At 33.1% G+C, this 20,847-nt stretch overlaps 4 protein-coding genes across 6 annotated transcripts; all 4 read left to right on the forward strand.

Moving 5' to 3' along the window:
- Window positions 1-416: 416 nt before the first annotated feature.
- Window positions 417-3,375, forward strand: LOC106421439. Its single transcript, XM_013862282.1, has 6 exons — window positions 417-725; window positions 844-984; window positions 1,088-1,471; window positions 1,584-2,049; window positions 2,127-2,591; window positions 2,660-3,375. Exons 1-6 carry the CDS (start codon window positions 417-419, stop codon window positions 3,373-3,375), a joined length of 2,481 nt encoding a protein of 826 aa, XP_013717736.1.
- Window positions 3,376-4,219: 844 nt separating this feature from the next.
- Window positions 4,220-5,167, forward strand: LOC106421438. The gene has a single exon (XM_022706627.2). It carries the CDS (start codon window positions 4,220-4,222, stop codon window positions 5,165-5,167), a length of 948 nt encoding a protein of 315 aa, XP_022562348.2.
- Window positions 5,168-7,953: 2,786 nt separating this feature from the next.
- Window positions 7,954-20,051, forward strand: LOC106421482 (heavy metal-associated isoprenylated plant protein 13-like). 3 transcript variants are annotated; one of them, XM_048767083.1, is made up of 2 exons: window positions 7,954-10,749; window positions 19,454-20,051. In XM_048767083.1, the coding sequence occupies exons 1-2, from the start codon at window positions 10,738-10,740 to the stop codon at window positions 19,859-19,861; spliced, it is 420 nt and encodes a 139-aa protein (XP_048623040.1). In that variant the 5' UTR covers window positions 7,954-10,737; the 3' UTR covers window positions 19,862-20,051. The 3 variants fall into 3 exon arrangements, with proteins under 3 accessions (XP_048623040.1, XP_048623041.1, XP_013717774.1); XM_048767084.1 differs by lacking the exon at window positions 7,954-10,749 and adding an exon at window positions 12,555-13,109; XM_013862320.3 differs by lacking the exon at window positions 7,954-10,749 and adding an exon at window positions 13,605-19,303.
- On the forward strand, window positions 10,899-11,453 carry LOC106421483 (heavy metal-associated isoprenylated plant protein 13-like). The gene has a single exon (XM_013862321.3). The coding sequence runs from the start codon at window positions 10,992-10,994 to the stop codon at window positions 11,304-11,306; it is 315 nt and encodes a 104-aa protein (XP_013717775.2). The 5' UTR covers window positions 10,899-10,991; the 3' UTR covers window positions 11,307-11,453.
- Window positions 20,052-20,847: the final 796 nt, after the last annotated feature.

A 20,847-nucleotide genomic window follows, 5' to 3' on the forward strand; every position in this document is an offset into this window, starting at 1 on the left:
AAAAAAAAAAAAACAACCATCCACATATCCTTTGTCTACAAGTCTTTTGGAAACAATCACACTTTTCTCTACATCTCATTTATAATTTATGTGTTCACAATTCATGAGTTCACATTTTTTCTTTATTCACAACATATATGTTCACATTTTATTTGTCAACAAACACTTAATCCATAAATTTATTTTTTACGTTGATATGTAATACAGATATTTATCACAGTACATTTTTATTTTTAAGTTTTTTGCTTTCTTCGAGTTAATTTACGTTCGTTCTTAAGTTCTTTGCTTTGTGGCACCATGGTCCCCTGATTGTCACAGTACATTTTTATTCTTAAGTTCTTTGCTTTTTGGCACCATGGTCCCCTGATTATTCTCCAGACGAATCACCACTTACGAGTGCAATCGTTCCAGTCGAGATGCGCAATGTTCCGTATTTGTTGTTCAACAATGAAAGTCTGAGTCGTATCACTACGGCTGTTGGGAAACCTGATTCTCTTGCTCCGGAAACTGAGCGTAAGAAAAACTTTGAGGTTGCAAAATTGTATGTCAGGGTTGATCTTACTGCTCCGCTACCTCACAAAATCATCTCTGGCTTCTCTAACGGTAGGGAGGTTCAGATTGAAGTCTCGTACCCGTGGTTACCTGTTAAATGTGATACCTGCATGAGATTTGGTCACAAGACTGATAGGTGCCCGGCTGGGGTTTTTGAAGGTTCGTTCGGTCAAGTGAAGACTAGAAAGTTCGTTGCTGAATCAGCTAGAAGGAGATCAAAATCAAGACCAGGCCGCTCCAGAGATAAATTGGGTAAAAAAGCTTGAGTCTCGTTATGTTCCTGTGGTTCAGGTCAAAAACAACAACAGTGATATTAATGGCGCTGCTGCGGTAGCACCCGCCAGCGAACCAGTAACAGAGATGGAAGAAACTACTACCACAGAGCCTTTGCAGGACGGTGAAGTAGCAGTTCTGGAAGAGGGTGAAACGGCAGTCAGTTCCTGACGTGGAAGTAGTCAGTACCACAGAGTCTCTGCAGGTCAACGCTGAAGTGGGTTTGGAAGAGGGTGAAATTTGTGAGGAAGGATCTTGTCAGGCTGCTACAAGAGTTGATGTTCCAGATCAGAATCCAGAGGCTGTCCAGCAGGATCATCCTACTAGTAATGCAATTATCTCCGATGAGATGCTTTCACTATCTTCTGATACTGCAGTTACAGTTAATGGCGCTAAGGTCCCTCAATCACCTGATGATGGCTTCAACACTGCTCTCCCTGGTGTCGTGTATGAAAGTCTCATATCTCCAGACCCTACGAATGTCTCAAAAGTATATGATAGTGTACCTGATACAGGAACATCTGTTGAGGATACTAATCAGAGATTGCCTGCTGATCCGGGTATAAAGCAAGAACATAACGACTATCCAGCGGAGGATAGAGACAACCCCTTCCTCCTGGTTAACAACAGGAAGTGTGGCCGCAAGGTCACCAAACACTTCTAAAATCAGCAGATACGAGTTTTTTTGCGTGGAATGTTCGCGGACTGAATAGTGATAGACGCCACACTATGACCAAAGATTGGATTAATATCCATAGGCCAGTTTTTGGAGCTTTTTGGAGACTCACATTTTGGAGAGTAATAAAGAGAGAGTTTTGGGAGCTATTCCTAGGGGTTGGAATTATTTTAGTAATTTTGAAGCAAATGACTCTGGCCGTATTGTAGTAGTCTGGGACCCGACGGTTACACTGCTTATATACAATGCAACAGCTCAATCAGTCACATGTGGGATCACTATCCTGTCTCAGAACATTACCCTTACGGTCACTTTTGTGTATTGGTTTAATTTAGTTGAGGATCGGAGGAGTCTCTGGACTAATCTTGCTGACCACCACGACTCAACACCGGTTTCAAATCATCCCTGGTGCGTCCTTGGAGATTTTAATCAGATGCTGCGGTCTTCTCATCACTCAAATCATCTCTCCTCGGTCATTGATGATTCTGGGATGGATGAAGCAAATCTTGGAATGCAAGATGCTCAGTTATTTGAAGCTCAAGCGAAGGGTTTGCCTTTTACTTGGAGAAATTGTCAGGATGTTAATCATATATCCACTAAGATTGATCACGCCTTCATCAACCAGGCTTGGTCTTCTTTTTCCCTGATTCTTTTGCGGATTATCTGGATCCTTCACAGTCAGATCATACTCCGTGCCTCTTTCGGATGCCAGCTATCAGACGGCAGGTCATTAAACAATTTAAATTCTTCCACCATGTAATAGACCATCCGGAGTATGCTGAGACAGTTGGTGAAGCTTGGAACTGTGGGCAGATTACGGGTACTGATCTGTTCAAGCTCGTTCGATCGCTTAAGCTGTTAAAGAGGCCTCTACGTAGACTTAATAAACGACATTTTAGTGGCATCACTCAAAGAGTTAAGGCTCAGAGGGATCGAGTGGATGAACTACAGAGGCGCCTACTTACATCTCCTGATACTTCTACTGCACGTGAAGAGCATTTAGAGCATGATAAATTAAACACTTTACTCAAGGCAGAGGAGAAGTACTACAAACAGAGGTCAAGAGTCAGATGGGCTGAGGTTGGAGATCGTAACACACCGTTTTATCATCGAATGGTTTCTCACCACGCCTCAAAAAATCACATTCATTTTCTTCAGGATGGCAATGCAACTTGCTGTATGCAGTGGACGATATTAAAGCTCATGCGGCAGATTACTTCCAAGGGATCCTTGGATCCACTGATCTTCCCGTCTCTTCGGCCATGACTGAGGAGCTAAGAAACCTGCTTCCATTTCAATGTTCGGACCTGCAACAGGACTATCTGAAACGTCCAGTTACCGCAGCAGAGATAAAAGTAACCTTGTTCACTATGCCGCTGAATAAGAGCCCGGGTCCTGATGGTTACTCTGTTGAGTTTATTCGGGCTTCTTGGGATACTGTGGGTGAGGATATAATCAATGCTGTGAGTGAATTTTTCAGGAATGGTCGTCTCTTAAAGGATATGAACACAACAGCTATAGCGTTAATTCCGAAGAAGCCTCAAGCTTGCTCTTTAGGTGACTACAGACCCATCAGCTGCTGCAACATTGTTTATAAGCTTATCTCCAAGATCGTTGCGAACCGACTCAAGCCTATCCTGTCCAAATGTGTGAGCCCAAACCAAGCGGCGTTCTTGAAGGGTCGCAGTCTAGGGGAGAATGTTATACTAGCAACCGAGCAGATAAAGGATTACAACAAGTCTACCTGCCACAAGAGTGCTATGCTTAAAATAGACCTTCGTAAAGCTTTCGACACCGCCTGTTGGGACTTTGTTATTAAGGTCTTAGAAGCGCAACAATTTCCGGCTATGTTCATCACTTGGATTACCGAATGAATCTCTTCACCTAGATTCTCGGTTGCTATTAATGGTGAGCTAGCAAGATTTTTTGAGGGTAAAAAAGGTCTGCGGCAAGGTGACTCGATCTCTCCCTACTTGTTCATTATGCTGATGGAAGTACTATCTATTTTGTTGAACAAGGCTTAGGCTGAAGGTGCTTTTAGATTACATCCGCTATGCACCTCACCCAAACTCACCCATCTATTGTTTGCGGATGATCTCCTGGTTTTTTCTGACGGGTCTCGAGCCTCAACGGCGGGTATAAAGAGTGTAATGCGCAATTTCAAAGACTGATCAGGTTTAGACACAAATGAATCGAAATATGAGATTTTCTATGGTGGATACACAGATATTCAAGCATCTGTTCTGAGTGATCTCTCGGGTTTTAAGCGTGGAGAATTTCCAACAAGATACCTAGGATTGCCCTTAAGCCCAAAAAGGATATCAGCGGCCACCTTGCAACCGTTTGTGGATCATATAACTGCAAAACTTCATTCCTGGACTGTCAAGGTTCTATCGTTTGCTGGCAAGGTTCAGATGATCACTTCGGTTATTTATGGCATGGTGAATTTCTGGAGCTCGGTGTTTGTGCTGCCAAAATGGTTTTATGCCAAATTAGATTCTCTCTATTCTTGGTTTCCTATGGAAGAACAACACTACTTCAGCCTCTGGAGCTAGAGTTTCCTGGTCAGACATTTGTAAACCAAAAACTGAAGGTGGCTTGGGTATTAGAAAACTTGAGGACTTTGAAATGGTTTTCAGATTGAAGCGGGTCTGGTTATTTTTCTCTGCGTCGGGTTCTCTATGGGTACGTTGGCTAACGAGCAACAGATTTGGGGGCATGAGTATTTGGCTAATAAATGACTCTCCGAGATTCTCAAAAACCGTTAGAAGCATGCTTGAGTTGAGACAACAGCTTCAGCTCTATCTCCGCTGCAATGTTGGAGATGGGAGAACGGCTCTGTTTTGGTACGATTACTGGACAGACTTGGGGCCTCTATATACTCTCTTCGGAAACTCGGGGCCTACGTCCCTCAGAATTCCTCTCAATGCTAATGTCTCCGAAGCGGTTTGTGATGGTCACTGGAGGTTACCGGCCGCACGCTCGGAGAACGCAGAGACGCTACAAGTTGTTCTGTCAACAATGAGTGTACCTTGTGATGCAAATGGAAGTGATGTTTACTTGTCTAGAATCAACTCTGGTGGTTTTGGTGCCTCTTTCTCCTCGAATGTCACTTGGGAGAGGCTAAGAAATCCTAATCCTCGGGTACATTGGCACCCGGTGGTTTGGTTTAAGGAGGAGATACCGCGCTGCTCCTTTATTACTTGGACCGTCTTCCTCAATCGACTTCCTACTCGAGACAGATTGATATCATGGGGATTAACTCTTCCTCCAGGTTGTGTTCTATGTTCTGATGCTGATGAATCTCATTCCCATCTTTTCTTTGAGTGTTCGTTTGCTGCTGTCGTTTGGAATCGTTATTGTGGCAGGTTCTTGGCGTCTCCTCCTTCCTATGTTGCAGCAGTGGTGGATCTTTCTCACCAGCTTCAGGGCCCTCATGGTCCTCGGGTTGTGGCAGTGTTGAAACTTCTAAATCAAGTCATTATCTACAACCTTTGGCGTGAAAGGAATGCTCGCATCTTCAGAAGCGTGTCGCTGACTCAAGAGGCTTTCTTCAAGGTGGTGGATCGCTGTATGCGGGATCGGTTGTTATCACTTCAGTCGCTGACTGCAGTCTCCCCTTCCCTGCTTGAGTTGTACTTTTGGTTCGTTTCACCCTATAGTTAATGCAACCCTCTCTAGTTATCTCTCTCTTTCCCTCTCTTTTGCTTCCTTTCTTGTAATAAGTTGTGTTTTTCACAACAATGTAAAACTCAGAAAATAGTTATAAATCTTAACATTTAGACGAAAAAAAAAAAAAAATTACGTTCGTTCATAACATACTTCCAGCCCATAATTGTTCGGGACTGGGCTTCACGATACTTTGTTTACTTTTTTCATGTTGGTTCCCTCCCAAATCATTTGACTTGTGCATCATTATATGAATGAAATTTTGACAAAAGAAAAATTAGAAGAAAATAAGATAAATATAGAAAGAAACTCATCGAGGCAAATATTTGTTTTATACCTAAAAAGCAAATGTTATTGCCAAATTAGAAAAATTAGAAGAAAATACTATAAATATAAAAAGAAACCCACCCACTCCGGCGTACACGATGTGATTCTTTGTGATATTGATTATTTCATAGAGTACTCATGGGAGTAGAATGTCATTCTCTAAAAGCAACGAAAAGTACATTATGAGTTGAATGTTTCATAGAATATATGTGTAATGTCCCGATCGTCCGTGGCTAATGGGTCACCCATGTCCGCTCTCTCGGTCCATGGACCCCATTCCATCTGACGGACGGTTGTTAATTTTCCAAGACTCAAAATCATTGTTTACTGATCTTGCAATTACCACATGACATTTTCGCAACGTACTTGTTATGCCCCACGACAGGTCTCAAGACGCCTCTTGGATTAGAACCGAGACAGCTAACCAGCTTTGATACGACTTGTAACGCCCCGACCGCCTACGTCTAATGGGCCACCCACGCCCGCTCTCGGCCTGTGGGCCCATCCCGTTCCAACGGTCGGTCCGTTATTTTTTTCCGAAAACTCGAAATCATTGTTTACTGACCCTGCAATCACCACCCGATCTTTTCCCGTGTTTTGGCCTCACGCACACGGTATCACGAATCACTTCCCGATAGATCACCCATCCTTTCACTACTCCAGCCCAAACACGCTTAACTCGAGTTCTAAAGGGATGTGTGACGGAAAAGGTAAGTCAACTTTGGTGACATAGGTAGCCAAATCAATCTTCTTAAGCCTTTCCTTATCTCACAACTGGGGATGTTACAATTCACCATTTCTCAAAGAACGCAACGTCCTCGTTGTGCCCCACGACAGGTCTCAAGACGCCTCTCAGGTCAAAACCGAGATGGCTAACCAGTTCTGATACCATTTATAATGCCTCGACTGCCTACGGTTAATAGGCCATCCATGCTTGCTCACTCGGCCCGTGGACTCCATCTCGTTCCAACGGTCGGTTCGTTATTTTTTTCCAACTGCTCGAAATCATTGTTTACTGACCCTGCAATCACCACCCGACCTTTTCCTTGTGCTTTGACCTCACTTACACGATATCGCGAATCACTTCGGTCACCCATCTTTTCACTACTCCAGTCCAAGCACGTTTAACTCTGGAATTCTAAACGGATGTGTGACGGAAAAAGTAAGTCAACTTTTGTGATATAGATAGCCAAATCAATTATCTTAAGCTTTTTCATAGATCATAACTCGGGATGTTACAATTTGTTGCCTAAATTCGGTTGAATATTTCATAGAATATCTGTTGCCTAAATTTTATTTTTCCCTTTTTCTGAAGCCTTAGACGTGTATAAATAGACATGATCACTTCTTCAAAGCCAAGAGACAAAACATAAGACTAGATCTAGCTAAAAACCTTTATCGCTGCCGACACCTCCTTGAACCGCCGTGTCCATCCATCCATCACGTCGCCTCAGCTGAGCAAGCCAAGAGGCTTTAATCTCAAACCACGAGAGCTGCTTCCCTCTGCCACGGGGCATCTCCAGGCATCATAGCAGGCTTCCTCCTGCTCACCAGAGCCAAAATCGGCTGCTAACTCGCCTCAAGGAGTTTGGTTAAAAACCAAAAAATTGATCAGTCTTGCACCGCAAGTCAATAAACGATGGGCCGTCATCGAAACCCCTACAGCCCTACTCGTTAGGCCATTGGACTTCACCTCGGTTTCCGCGGTAAGCCGAGATCCTTGCCATGGACGAGCTACAAGGAAGTGAATCAAGCCTTGGGCCGCCGTTTGCGTGTCAAGTTACTCAATCCTGAAATCATTGCTTCACTCCCATCCTGAACCACCGTTCCATTACCTCGTCTTCTCCATATTAATATCAATTCCGCATCTTACAATTCGTCTCTCAAACCAAGGTGAGGAGGACCTTTTCCCATGACGATTTGTTATCTTTTCATTCGTCGAGTTTGAGGTTAAACCGAGATACATACGAGACGAGCTATATAAGTCGATTTTTATTTGATTGAGGTTTATGGCTATACTTGACACTAGCTGTTTTCCTGCACTAGTGCAGCCATAAAATTTTAAATTTAAATTTTATTTAAAAATAATTTTTTTTTAATATTTTAGAACCAATATTTTAATATAAATACTAAATACTAATTTAATTAAACATAGAATTAAGATAAAATAAATAATTTGTTTTTTTTGTCATCAAATAATTTGATTTATTTAAAATTATATTTAAGTTATATTTAAAATTATAATTTAGATAGATTTTCATTTATTTATTTTGGTTAAAGATATATTAAATTAACTTGTGTAATGTAAAATTGATAAAAAAATTTTTATAATTACCAAAATATAAAACTAAAATGAATTTCTAAAATTTGTAGATATCAAAAATAAACAAATGATACTACAATTAAAATTTTAAATTTTTTAAAAAAAGATTGTATAAAATTTTGAAAATATTGTTTAATAATAAAAAAATTATGATTATAAAAATATATTTAAATAATATTTCGAAATTTAAAAAATATTTTATATTTTTGTTATCGTATTATTTAATGATATATTTGAATAGATTTATTTTAATAATGATTTATGAGTTATTACCATATTATCAAAAGTTACCGAAAATTGAATTTAACATTAAATGTAGTTGTCCATGTCACTTTTAACCATAAACCATATCATCAATTTTAATATGTCATGTCATATTTTTTTGGTGAAAATGATTGTAGAGATGACATTTGTGAAATCATTTCACAAATAATATCTAGGGGATGTATTCTTGTAACACTGTTTTACTCGAATGAACTTTAAATCATATTAAGGATGATCTGCAGGGTCCAATAGCACCCATATAGCTGAATCCTGTACGGAGAAATCACTTAAGTGATTTTTACTTAGGTGTCATTCATATCTGAAGTTTAAAATTAATTCTCTTAATTTGATTGGTTGTTGGTATTTGAATTTTTATTTATTTAATTAAAATTTTAAAAATCAAAATAATCGTAGAACTACCTAATCTAATCTATATTACCATACACACAATTAAACATTTTAAAGATAGAAGAATTAAAATAATTTGTTTATAGAAAAAATTAAATATCATAGATTACATTATAAAATTTTTGAAAATACATATAAATACATATGATATGATATAAATAATTATATAAACGGTTTTAAACATATTTATATTAATAATACAATAAATCATAGATTACAGAAAACTAAGTAACCTAAACCTAATGATATTTTTATACTCACAATATGTATATTTGTTTTCTAAAAATGTGTCCAATGATTGCAAAATAGTAAAATATACAATTTTAAAAATATTCAGTCATTTTTCAGTGACAAATGTTGATAGTATAGTTGAATTATCACTTTAAAAAAAGATTAAAGTATTTTTATATTTAAAAATAGAAACTATATGGTAAGTATTTAAAAATAATATTAATAAATGAAAATATTTATTATAATATAAAATTAAAAAAATGGAACATTATATTGATATGAGACTAGAGTTAATATACTATATTAATATAATTCTTATAAATTTGATTATAATAAAATTATATGGTAAATCGCTTAAAATAATATTAATCAATGAAAAAGTTTCTTATAATATAAATTGAAAGTGGAAACAAAATATTAATACGAGACTAGTATTAAAACTACTGATATAGTTTTGATTATAATAAAATTGACATTCTTATTTTTGTAATAGGAAACAAAAGAGGATACATAAATAAAACATAGGTGAAAAATAAACATGAGTGAATAATAATAAAGCATGAGTGAAGAATAGGAAACAAAAGAGGATATATGTAAAGTACTCAAAATTATATAACAAAATTAAAAAATTATAAACATAATATATAATTTTCATAGAATGTTTATACCCGCGAAATCGCGGATAACCGCATAGTTTTCGTTGAATTATGACTGGATTTTTTTATACAAGCACTTTTAAATCACATAACTATTTCCTACTAACTTTAATTTAATAAAAATAAAAATATATATTTTAATTTTTGTTTATGTGTATGTCAGTTTGATTTTTTTTTGATAGAAGCGTTCATCTTTGTTAAAACGAAAGTTGTTGGATTTTTTTAAAATACAGTATTCTCAGTTATTATAATACTTACTTGTTAAAATTTACTAAAATGATTATTGAAAATATTCTTTTTACTATTATATAATTTAAACATTATAAAAAAATATTTTCTTTTCTAAAAATAAAACTGAATCAATATTTAATAATAATACTTTAATAAAAATTATGAATATAGTTAGTTGTTTTAAAAATAATCTAAGATTTTCTTATTGTGCAATAGAAATATATAGAAATAAAATATATCAAATGGTTGAATAATCTAGTGTGAATTGGTGCATTGTATTAAAAATGATGTAATCTGTAAGTAATGACCAAACTACCATTGATGAAACTCTGGTCATAAATTATTGGCACTTTCATTATATACCACGTGTAAGATTATTTTCATATATGCTGATTTTGTTTTTAAAAAATAAATCATGTATGTAACAGTTTATTATAACTTTTTATCAAAGTAAAGATAAATAACCAACAATCTTATTCTTTTTTTTTTTTTTGAAAAGCAAATATATAGGTATATCCTAGATTTATGTTTTCTCGTGATGAATAAGCAAAATATCTAAGTAACCAAACGCAAATAAAATCCAAGATAAATAATTTTTTTGTTGAAAAATCTTTGTGACTTCAGTCTCAGTTTGATTCCAGTATCCAGTCTTCGTCTGGATGTTATAAAACATATCTCTAGAACAAAATCTAGAGAACTTGCTTGACAAGTTCTTACGTGACCAAATAGGTCAACAAGGTCACAAATCAACGTAGGCCAGGTCGTATAAGCGACCAAATGAGCAGTCAACACTTCTTCCCCCGTTGCTTTCGTCGTTGCGTCGTTGCATTTATTTTACTTTTCAACCACATGCCAAAGCATTACTAGCTATAAGTTAGATAAAGATTGACCCCGTTACTCTTTCAATGGTCGTCGCAATTCTTTTTTCTATTTAAAAATAGAAAAAATATGTGGGTCATAATACTAGATTCCTAGTAGTTTCCTATGCAATTTCTATATAATAGATATCTTATTACTTGCAATTGTCATCAAGAAGGTTCAACATCTCAAACCATACCTCATCGCATTCTTTCTTTAATAAATATATATCGGAAATTTCTAAAGCTTTTCTATAGTTTTCTACAGCCATGGCCGCTAAGGTATCCCTTTCTTTCATATTTTCTATCTGAAATTAGTTATATTTAACTTAGTGATCTTTGATAAACCTTTATATATATAAACCATTTAGTCAAACTTATTTCATAGATATATAATTATAGCCATACTGATCTCAAGTTTGAAATTACAGAAAGCTGTGTTGCAATTGAGTGTCCACGATGAGAGAATCAGAAAGAAAGCGTTTGTGACCGTCTCTCGATCTCAAGGGGTTACTTCGATAACAATGGAAGACAAAACAGGGAAAATGACAGTAGTTGGAGAAGTTGATACACCGGTTCTCGTGATGAAGCTAAGGAAACTGTGTAATGCAGAAATCGTTTCGGTTGAAGTTGTTAAACCACCTGAGAAAAAGCCTGAACCAGCGAAACCGGCTCCAGCTAAACCTGATACGGCTAAACCAGCTGAAATTGTTGCTTTTCCAGTTACGGATATGAACTACCCGTACCAATATTATTCGTCCTATGCGAATTCGCACTATCAGCCATACGGGAATTCTAGAGTTGTGGTGGAAGAACCAAATACTTGTGTGCTTATGTGATTTAACTAGCTAGAATTATTTTAAGTAATGTTAGTTGTGTAATACTTAGGTTTGATGGGAGTGTTTTTTTTTTTTGTGGTATTTTGTAATGTACATTACTCGCGTGAGCTCATTCAAGGGAAACAAATCATTTATATGTGTGATAAAGTGGAGCTTTAACACTATGTTAACTTAAAAAAAAAAATTTACAAAAAAAAAAACTTTAGACTACCAACGATGAATTGAATAAAATCCATACGACTAAAACTACTCTACTACATTTTCAAATGATACACATACGGGTTACTTCGCCTCTCCGGACTCAACACAGGAGAAAGATACACGGACGAGTCTCTAGTCATAATCCCGGAGCCGACATCCGCGTCGCTGGCTTGTCTGGTTAATTGGGTTGGGAGACCCAAAACTCCATGTCCTCATCACCGCTGCATCCTCAACTTTCAATGAAGCTCGATACTTTACCAAAGCGGGTTTGTGATGGTCGCCGATCAAAGTCAATGAAGCTCTAAAACCTGTGCAAGATATTATATATGCTACATTTGAATTCTGCATTATAGTGACATAGTGTCTAAATGGACAACAATGCTAATATCCAGATGCAGCGTCTTAATAGAGAAACGAACAAGGCTGTAATAAGCTCAATTATTTTCTTCTTTTTCTTCGACCCCATAATTGGTCTGGGCCAGACCTGTCTTCATGATACTTTGTTTACTCTGTTTTTCATGTTGGTTACCTCCCAAATCATTTGACTTGCATCATTATATGAATGAAACTTCGACAAAAAAAAACTAGAAGAAAATAACTATAGAAAGAAACTCATTGAGGCAAAGATTCGTTTTACACTTTTAAGCAAATGTTATTGGCCAGACTGTAGAGACATTAGCGTTGCAAACTCTTTGCTCTTCCCAATTTGGGACATTTTTCAAAATCCCACAGCAAGGTCTTGTGAATTACTGCACCAGAATATATTACAACGCTAAACTGGAGCTTGAGGGTTAAGACAACAAAAAAACAACGAAAAGTACATTATGGGTTGAACTTTTCTTCTCTATGTGATGTAAATTGATATATGAAACTCACCCACACCGGCGTACACGATGTGATTCTTTGTGATGTGAATATTTCATAGAGTACTCATGGGGGTAGAATGTCATTATCTAATACAACTATCTCGATTCCCACCCCCTCCCTCCTACACCACTTAGTTTTCTTCTGAACCGGTTTGTTTTAGTAAAGTCTTGTCTGTTGCCTAAATTTGATCTTTCCTTTCTTCTAAAGCCTTGGACGTGTATAAATAGACATGATCACTTCTCCAAAGCCAAGAGACAAACAAAAGCCTAGATCTAGCTAGAAACCTTAACGCTGCTGACACCTCCTTGAACTGCCATGTCCATCCATCACGTCGCCTCAACTGAGCCAAGAAGAGGAAGCAAGCTGAGAGGCTTCAATCTCAAAACGCTAGAGCTGCTTCCCCTCGCCTCAAGGAGTCCATGGTTAAAAAGCAAAACTGATCAGACTTGCACCGCAAGTCACTAAACCATGGGCCGTCATCAAAACCCCTACATCCCAACTCGTTAGGCCACCTTAGTTGCCGCGGTTAGCCTAGATCCTTGCCATGGACGAGCTACAAGGAGGTGAATCAAGCCTCTTGCGTGTCACGCTACTCAATCCTGAAATCGTAGCTTCACTCCCATCCTGAACCACCGTGACATTACTCTAATCAGCCATCATTGCTGATGGGACAACACCCCTCGCGTCTTCTCCATATGAAAATTCCCCATCTTATAATTCGTCTCTTAAGCGAAGGTGAGGGCTTTTTTCCATGATGATTTGTTATCTTTTCATTCGTCGAGTTTAAGGTTAAACCGAGATACCTACGAGACGAGCTATATAAGTTGATTTTTATTTGAATGTGGTTTATGACTATACTTAATCCCCTATATTAATTGAGGAACATTTGAAAAGATGTAACCTCAATTTTGTAATAATTAAAAAAGATTCATTGCTTATGTGTCAATCAATTAGGTACTTAATTAGTCATACGTGTCAGCTTCACATTGAAATTGATAAACACGTTGGTCCAATTAGATTTTTATATCTCACTAGAAACATTTAATACCAACTATATGATATCATATGATATTAACTAAAACAAGGTGGCTATTTATTATATATTATTTCCTTAAATAAAACCTACGAAATTACCTAATGTGGTTATGATATATATAGTAATTAATGATTTTAAATAATGAAGATTTGCTAATAATCTGTATGTTTTCTATCATTTTTGTTTAATTCTTTACTATTTAAATAAATTACACAATTACATTGATCATATATTAAAATTTTAGATTTTCTTGTATATGTTGTATTTTGAATTTTTCAAAACGAGTATAAATAACTAAAACTGTTAAAAGTCTCACATAAACTTTTGTGATCAATGTTTAAATTTTTTTCTATAGTAAGATACAATGATAATAAAATCATATAAATAAATAATTTTATTTTAATAGGTGTTTATGTTAATATATATATACTTCATGTCGTTTAAATTTAATTATATATCATATACGATAGATAAGATTGATTGTTTTGATTTATTTATTCTAAAATGATTGCGAATAAACAAGAACGGTCATTTGATTTATATGTACAAGCCAATTTATTACATAATAGTAACTAATTTCTTAGTTATTTAATATATAAATATTATTTTATTATTTCATAATATGCAGAAAAAAATATAAAATAAGTATTTATTCTGCACAAAGCGCAGATCTTAACCTAAGTATGTATCTCTTTAATAATTTTGAATCTTAAACATTTTCTAAATCTCAGACCAATATAAAAGAAAAAAAATGAGAAAAACTCAAAAATCAATATTTATATCGAGCAATAACCAAAACGACACAAAAATGAGAAAAATATCGAATATAGATAGGATTGGCACGTGAACGTAAACTTTTCATAACCATAATTAACTTTTAAATTGCTAAATCATGATATAAAACCGAACTGACATAGTTTCATTGTAACCAAATAGTAGGCATGAGATTCTTCGGCCTAAAAGTTAGGTTTTTATGCGATAAATAATTTTTTGACCTAAAATATTTTTAAAAATGGGATCAGTTCATTACTAAACAAATTATATAATTAAAAAAGGTTTTAAAAAATTGTTTAAGAGCCAAATATATTAATTCGATCAATACTATGAATTTTTTTTCATACGATATTTCTTAAATAATTTTCATATAAATTTATGCAGGTCTTATCCTAGTATATATATATACACAAAGACATGTATGCTTGTCACACTGTTTTACTCGAATGAACTTTAAATCATATAAGGATGATCTTTAGGGTCCAATAGTGCCCATTTCACGATCTTTCCTCGCAGTGTTGCGAATCTGACTGAACTTTGGTTTAATTATAATTAGATTCTGATCCGCGCTTTTAAAACGCAGAATTTGTTTCTTTTTAAAATTTATAAGATTATGTATTCTTATATAAGATAATCTATTTACAGTTTTGATATTTTCTAGAACTATTCCTACCATTGTATTAATCTATTTAATTTTTACAGCTATAACTGATACATCTACAAAAAAAAAAATTATAAACTAAATTTTATAGCATAGATTTTAAAGCTACATCCCAACCTCCATAGTCGTGTTGTTTGTACTCATCAGTGAATTTTATAGGTTTTGAATTGTTTATACTTATTGATTTAATTAGTAGAGGTGAATATTAGAATAGATTAATTTCCTTTTTGCAGCGGACACTAATTATAGATTGATCAATTTGTTTCTTCTTCTTTCCGATAAATATTTTAGGTAGGTCCCGTGTTTTTTTTATTTTTTATTTTTCTTGTTTTAACGATTTTTAATGGGTCCATCATTAATATCAGAATATTCTCTTAACGGCATAGAATTGTAATTATAGTGTTAAACTATGGGCAAAATCTTAGGAGGTATTTTGCTTTAGTAGTATAGATAATATGCCACAAAATTTATAAATTATGGAGTTCAGTTTTGGTATATGAAATAGAATGAATGATTCATCAATAAATATATGTGATTTTATAAAAACACATGTATATATAAATGAATGAAATTCAAATATAACTGTTATATAAAATATAATACAATATAAAATTCACAAAACCGTACTATACAAAACTTGTAAAGTATATATAACTGAATGTGAGATTAAAATTTTAGTGTCATTTGCATATCAACCATAGCCATACCCGTATGGGATTGTTGGGTCAATAGTTAGAATCGGTTTAGCTATATAATTATACGAAATTTTGCTTTGTTAGTCTGATACGTTGAGTCGGTGATATATAATAATTTGGTAAGTTTTCATAGTGATTAATGACATTGAATAGTTGAAATTTTCATATACAAAAAATTTCCATCCGAATTGTTGGGATTGTTATATTCAGTTCATCTGAATTATAGGGGTTATTATATTTTGTTCTAATAAGATATACATAAGTCCAAAATTAAATGACAACTTTTATAAGCATATATAAAATAAGACTCTATTTTAATAGAGTAGACTAGATCTTGACCTTCACGACCTGTAATTTTTTTCTAATAATCAAATATTGTATGTTATACAATAAAATATATAAGTAGATTAATATAATTTGGTGTTATATATTATCTAATTTTATAATAATATTTGTGTGGCGTATAATATTATTACTATAAAATTTCTAAATTTTTTATTTTTGTAAACAAAATTTATTTTGAAAACATTATTATTTAACAATACTGATTTACATAATTTTTGTTTTATTTCTAAATTTAAAATATATGTGGAAATCAAATTAAGTTGAACTTACATAATAGAGAATTTGGTATATACTGATTAATTAAACCATTTTGTATAGTTGTTTAAATAATAAACTGAATTAATTTTTAACTCAGGAGAATACACAAACGTTAAAAACAGTAGACTGAAGTTTTATATATACGACATGAATAAAGATCAAATGTTTCATCTATGAAGGGAGGTGTAAATTAATTGAATTAAACATCTAAAGGTATGACTTTTAAATGGTCTAAATTGAAAAAAATCGCATATGAAATAAGTCATAATTTATATGCTAAATAAATAAAATATTTTTACTTTTAAATTAGATATATAATGAACATTTCTTTTAAAAAACATCTTTTAAAATATTTCTTAAATTTAGTTTTGAAAATTAAATCAATTTAAAATTTTTATCATTATTAAAATATTGTTAAAATATTTTATATAATTATTATTTTGTTTACAATCAAAACTAAATTAAAATTTAGTTTCTAATTATACTTTGTGATAATTAAAATTTTAATTAACTAATTTCTAAAATATATTTTAAAAAGATTCTAAAAATATATTTGAAATATTTTGTTAGACATTTCTTTAAGATTTAATAGTAATTCAAATAAAATAAAATATTAAAAGATATTATAATTAAGTTATGTAAAATATATTTAATTTTCTAGGAATGGTCCAAATAAAAAATCACACATGAAAGAAGTCATGACTTCTATTTTAAGGGGGTGTTAGTGGGACTTAGATTTCTATTGAGTTTGTTGATTTTAAAAGTTGAGAGATTTGTTAAATTGGGAAAGAATTGTAGAGAATTTTGTATATTGTGAAAATATATTAAAATAAAATAATGTAATGATTTTAAAAATTCAAGGGAAACATGTAGTATTCTCAAAATCTTGTTTTGTGAGTTAAAATAATAAAAATTCAACTCCCAATAACACTTATTTTAATAGAATTGTAGAATCATTTAAATGTTAAATTTTTGAATAACAAATAATTTTGTATAAAATTATAGAATCATCAAACCAGTAACACTAGATTTTAATGAGAATGTGAGAATTTATAAACCAATATTACTAGACTTGAAAGTTCTAAGACTCATTATAGACTAGATTCTTACATACGCTTATAAATCGCATAACAATTACCTAGCAAATTTAACTTACTAAAATTTAAATATTTAACTTTATTTCTGTTTATGTGTTGGCCAGTTTTTTTTTTTTTTTGGTGATAGCAGCGTCTGTTTAAGGCAAAACTATTGGATTTTAAATTTACAGTATGCTCAATTTATCAAATTTTATAATTTATTATAATAATTGCTTGTTAAAATTACTAAATATTGAAAATATTTTTTGATCCATTTGATAATTTAAATATCATAAAAAATATTTTATTTTCATTTTTTAAAGCAAGAAAAACTGAATCAATATTTATTAATAGTATTTTGATAATAATTGTGAATAGTTTGTTATTTGAAAAAAAACATTTTAACTAATATTTTGTTATAGTAAAGCATAAATATAGAAAAAAATAAAAGATATTATTTAGTGGTAGAATAATCTAATGTGCATTGGTGCATTGTATTAAAATGACCAAACTACCATTAAAGAAAACTCAAGTCATAGTTATAAATCTCAAAAATGTACTTTTAAATCTCCAACTATTTGAAACCATTATTTTTAATACTCAACTATCACTTGCGGATATTTAATCCCGAAGTCATTAGTTGACTGCGCAAAATTAGACTTACAAATGTTAAACGTTAATTACTAGACAAAAACGTTAATTGTAATTAGAAAAGGGATCGAGTTTGGCTTTCAAAACTCTAAAATCCCTGAAATCGATTTTTTTATGCGATTCTAAGTGAAAAGAAGCGATTCACGGTGACCAAAGATTAAACAAATGTACTTCCGGTGAGTGGATGGTAAAAACCTACTTTGGAACTCGGACATGATTCAACAAAGCTTATTCGTTTACCTTTCACTCTCTATCGGAATTGAAATTCTGGATGATCTTCAAATAAAAAAAAATTCCCAACTTCTACCACTAGTTCCAAAGTAGGTTTTCACCATCCTCTCACCGGAAGTACACTTGTTTATTATTCAGTCGCCGTGAATCACTTCCTCTCACTCGGAGTCGCATAAAGTGAAACAATTTTAGGGATTGGGTTTTAAAAGCCAAACTTGATCACTTTTTTTATTTCAGTTAACGTTTATGTTTAGAATTAACGTTTGACTTTTTTAAGTCTAATTTTGCGCAGTCAACAATGACTTCGAGATTAAATCTGCGCAAGTAATAGTTGGGTATTAAAAATGCTGATTTCAAATAGTTGGAGATTTAAAAGTCCATTTTCTCGTTATAAATCAGTGGCATTTTCATAATATACCCCACGTAATTGTAAAATTATTTCAATATGTTGATTTTCTTTTAATAAGATAGATCATATGTGTAACAGTTTATCATAAATTTTTATCAAAGTAAAATATAAAATAAACAATAATCTTACTCTATAGTATATCCTGGATTTATGTTTTCTCATAATGAATAAGCAAAATATCTAATTAACCAAACACAAATTAAAATCCAAGATCATTAATTTTTTTTTGGAATATTTGCGTTTGTGACGTCAATCTCAGTTTGATTCCAGTATCCAGTGTTCGTTTGGATGTTATAAAACTGATCTCTTGAACAAAATCTTAAGAACTTGTCCATGACCAAATAGGTCAACAAGGTCACAAATCAACGTCGACAAGGTCGTATAAGCGACCAAATGAGCAGTCAACACTTCTCCCGTTGCTTTCGTCGTTGCGTCGTTGGATTTATTTTACTTTTCAACCACATACCAGAAACAATACTAGCTATAAGTTAAATAAAGATTGACTCCGTTACTCTTTTAATAGTCGTCGCAATGCTTTTTTGTTATTATTATTATTTTTTTTTTTGGACAAATGCTTTTTTGTTATTTAAAAATAGAAAAAACTATGTGGGTCATAGTATTAGATTCCTAGTAGTTTCCTATGCAATTTCTATATAATGGATATCTTATTGCTTGCAATTGTCATCAAGAAGGTTCAACATCTCAAACCATACCTCATCTCGTTCTTTCTTTAATAAATATATCGGAAATTTCTCAAGCTTTTCTCTAGTATTCTTCAGCCATGACCGCTAAGGTATCCTTTTCTTTCATATTTTTCTATCTGAAAATAATTATATTTAACTTAATGATCTTTGATTAATCGTTATATATATAAACCATTTAGTCAAACTTATTTCATAAATATACAATTATAGCCATACTGATCTCAAGTTTGAAATTACAGAAAGCTGTGTTGCAATTGAGTGTCCACGATGAGAGAATCAGGAAGAAAGCGTTTGTGACCGTCTCTCGATCTCAAGGGGTTACTTCGATAACAATGGATGACAAAACAGGGAAAATGACAGTAGTTGGAGAAGTTGATACACCGGTTCTCGTGATGAAGCTAAGGAAACTGTGTAATGCAGAAATTGTTTCGGTTGAAGTTGTTAAACCACCTGAGAAAAAGCCTGAGCCGGCGAAACCGGCTCCAGCTAAACCTGATACGGCTAAACCGGCTGAAATTGTTGCCTTTCCAGTTACGCATATGAACTACCCGTACCAATATCATTCTTCCTTTGCGAATTCGCACTATCAGCCATACGGGAATTCTAGAGTTGTGGTGGAGGAACCAAACACTTGTGTGCTTATGTGATTTAATACAATTACTTTTAAAATAATGTTAGTTGTTTAATACTTAGTTTTGATGGGAGAGTGTATTTTTTTGGGGTACTGTATAATGTACATTACTCCCGTGAGCTCATTCGAGGGAAACAAATATTTTATGTATGATAAAGTTGCTTTGTTAACTTTTTACTTCGAAATAACTAGTATTTTTCCTCGCAGTTTCATTCGTATATACTCTTTTGGCGAAAATGTGGTTTCACTTCTTTATTAGTACTCAAACAATGTAAATATAGTCTCTATCAACGAGAATTAAATCCACGAATACATATTAGACACTCCTTTATCACTCAACCAACAACTTATTGGTAGCATTTATAAATCACGGTGTGATTATTGCTTATTGGTAGCATTTATAAATCACGGTGTGATTATTGTTGGGATACTCATTTTCTCTATGTTAATGTTTATTGTGTACTTTGTTTCTGACTAGTACTTAATCAAATATGTTGGGATCTCCGCGTGTGATTGTTGAATTTATGTAAAATATTTGGACGATCATTTTTTAGATCATGAACAGTGGGTAGTTGATTTTGAGATAAATCCATACAATGAAGTTGTTGAATTACAAAAAATTACATGTGGATTAAACTGAACTAGATTATGACGGGTATATTTTTTGTTTTACATTTTTTTTAAAAAATTTAATTTTCATATTTATATTTTTCTTTATAATCATATTTATACTTTTCTTTGTAATTGTGTTTCTCTTTGTAATCCTATTTAACAAAATAAAATGGGTTTTATAAATTGTGATCCAATGTAAATAGAAACCATGTTACCTTTAAAGCGCAAAACTAATTCTAAAATATAGAATTAATGGGTTCGTTTACAAAAAGAAATATGGGGTTAGTGGGTTACAGTTATATTATTTACTTAATAGATAATAACTCTTTGAATAAAAAAAATAGTTGGATCCTACTTTTATTGATTGGTCATACTGCTGTTTTAATAGAA

The sequence above is a fragment of the Brassica napus genome, chromosome C9 (assembly GCF_020379485.1).
Source record: "Brassica napus cultivar Da-Ae chromosome C9, Da-Ae, whole genome shotgun sequence".
NCBI lineage: Eukaryota > Viridiplantae > Streptophyta > Magnoliopsida > Brassicales > Brassicaceae > Brassica > Brassica napus.

Coding starts and splice junctions, on each gene's coding strand:
- LOC106421483 (XM_013862321.3), top strand. CDS start 10,992: ATGGAAGACAAAACAGGGAAAATGACAGTAGTTGGAGAAGTTGATACA.
- LOC106421438 (XM_022706627.2), top strand. CDS start 4,220: ATGAGTATTTGGCTAATAAATGACTCTCCGAGATTCTCAAAAACCGTT.
- LOC106421439 (XM_013862282.1), top strand. CDS start 417: ATGCGCAATGTTCCGTATTTGTTGTTCAACAATGAAAGTCTGAGTCGT. Junction 726..843: donor TTGAAGGTTCGTTCGGTCAA/GTGAAGACTAGA, acceptor CCTGTGGTTCAG/GTCAAAAACAACAACAGTGA. Junction 1,472..1,583: donor ACAGGAAGTGTGGCCGCAAG/GTCACCAAACAC, acceptor TAATATCCATAG/GCCAGTTTTTGGAGCTTTTT.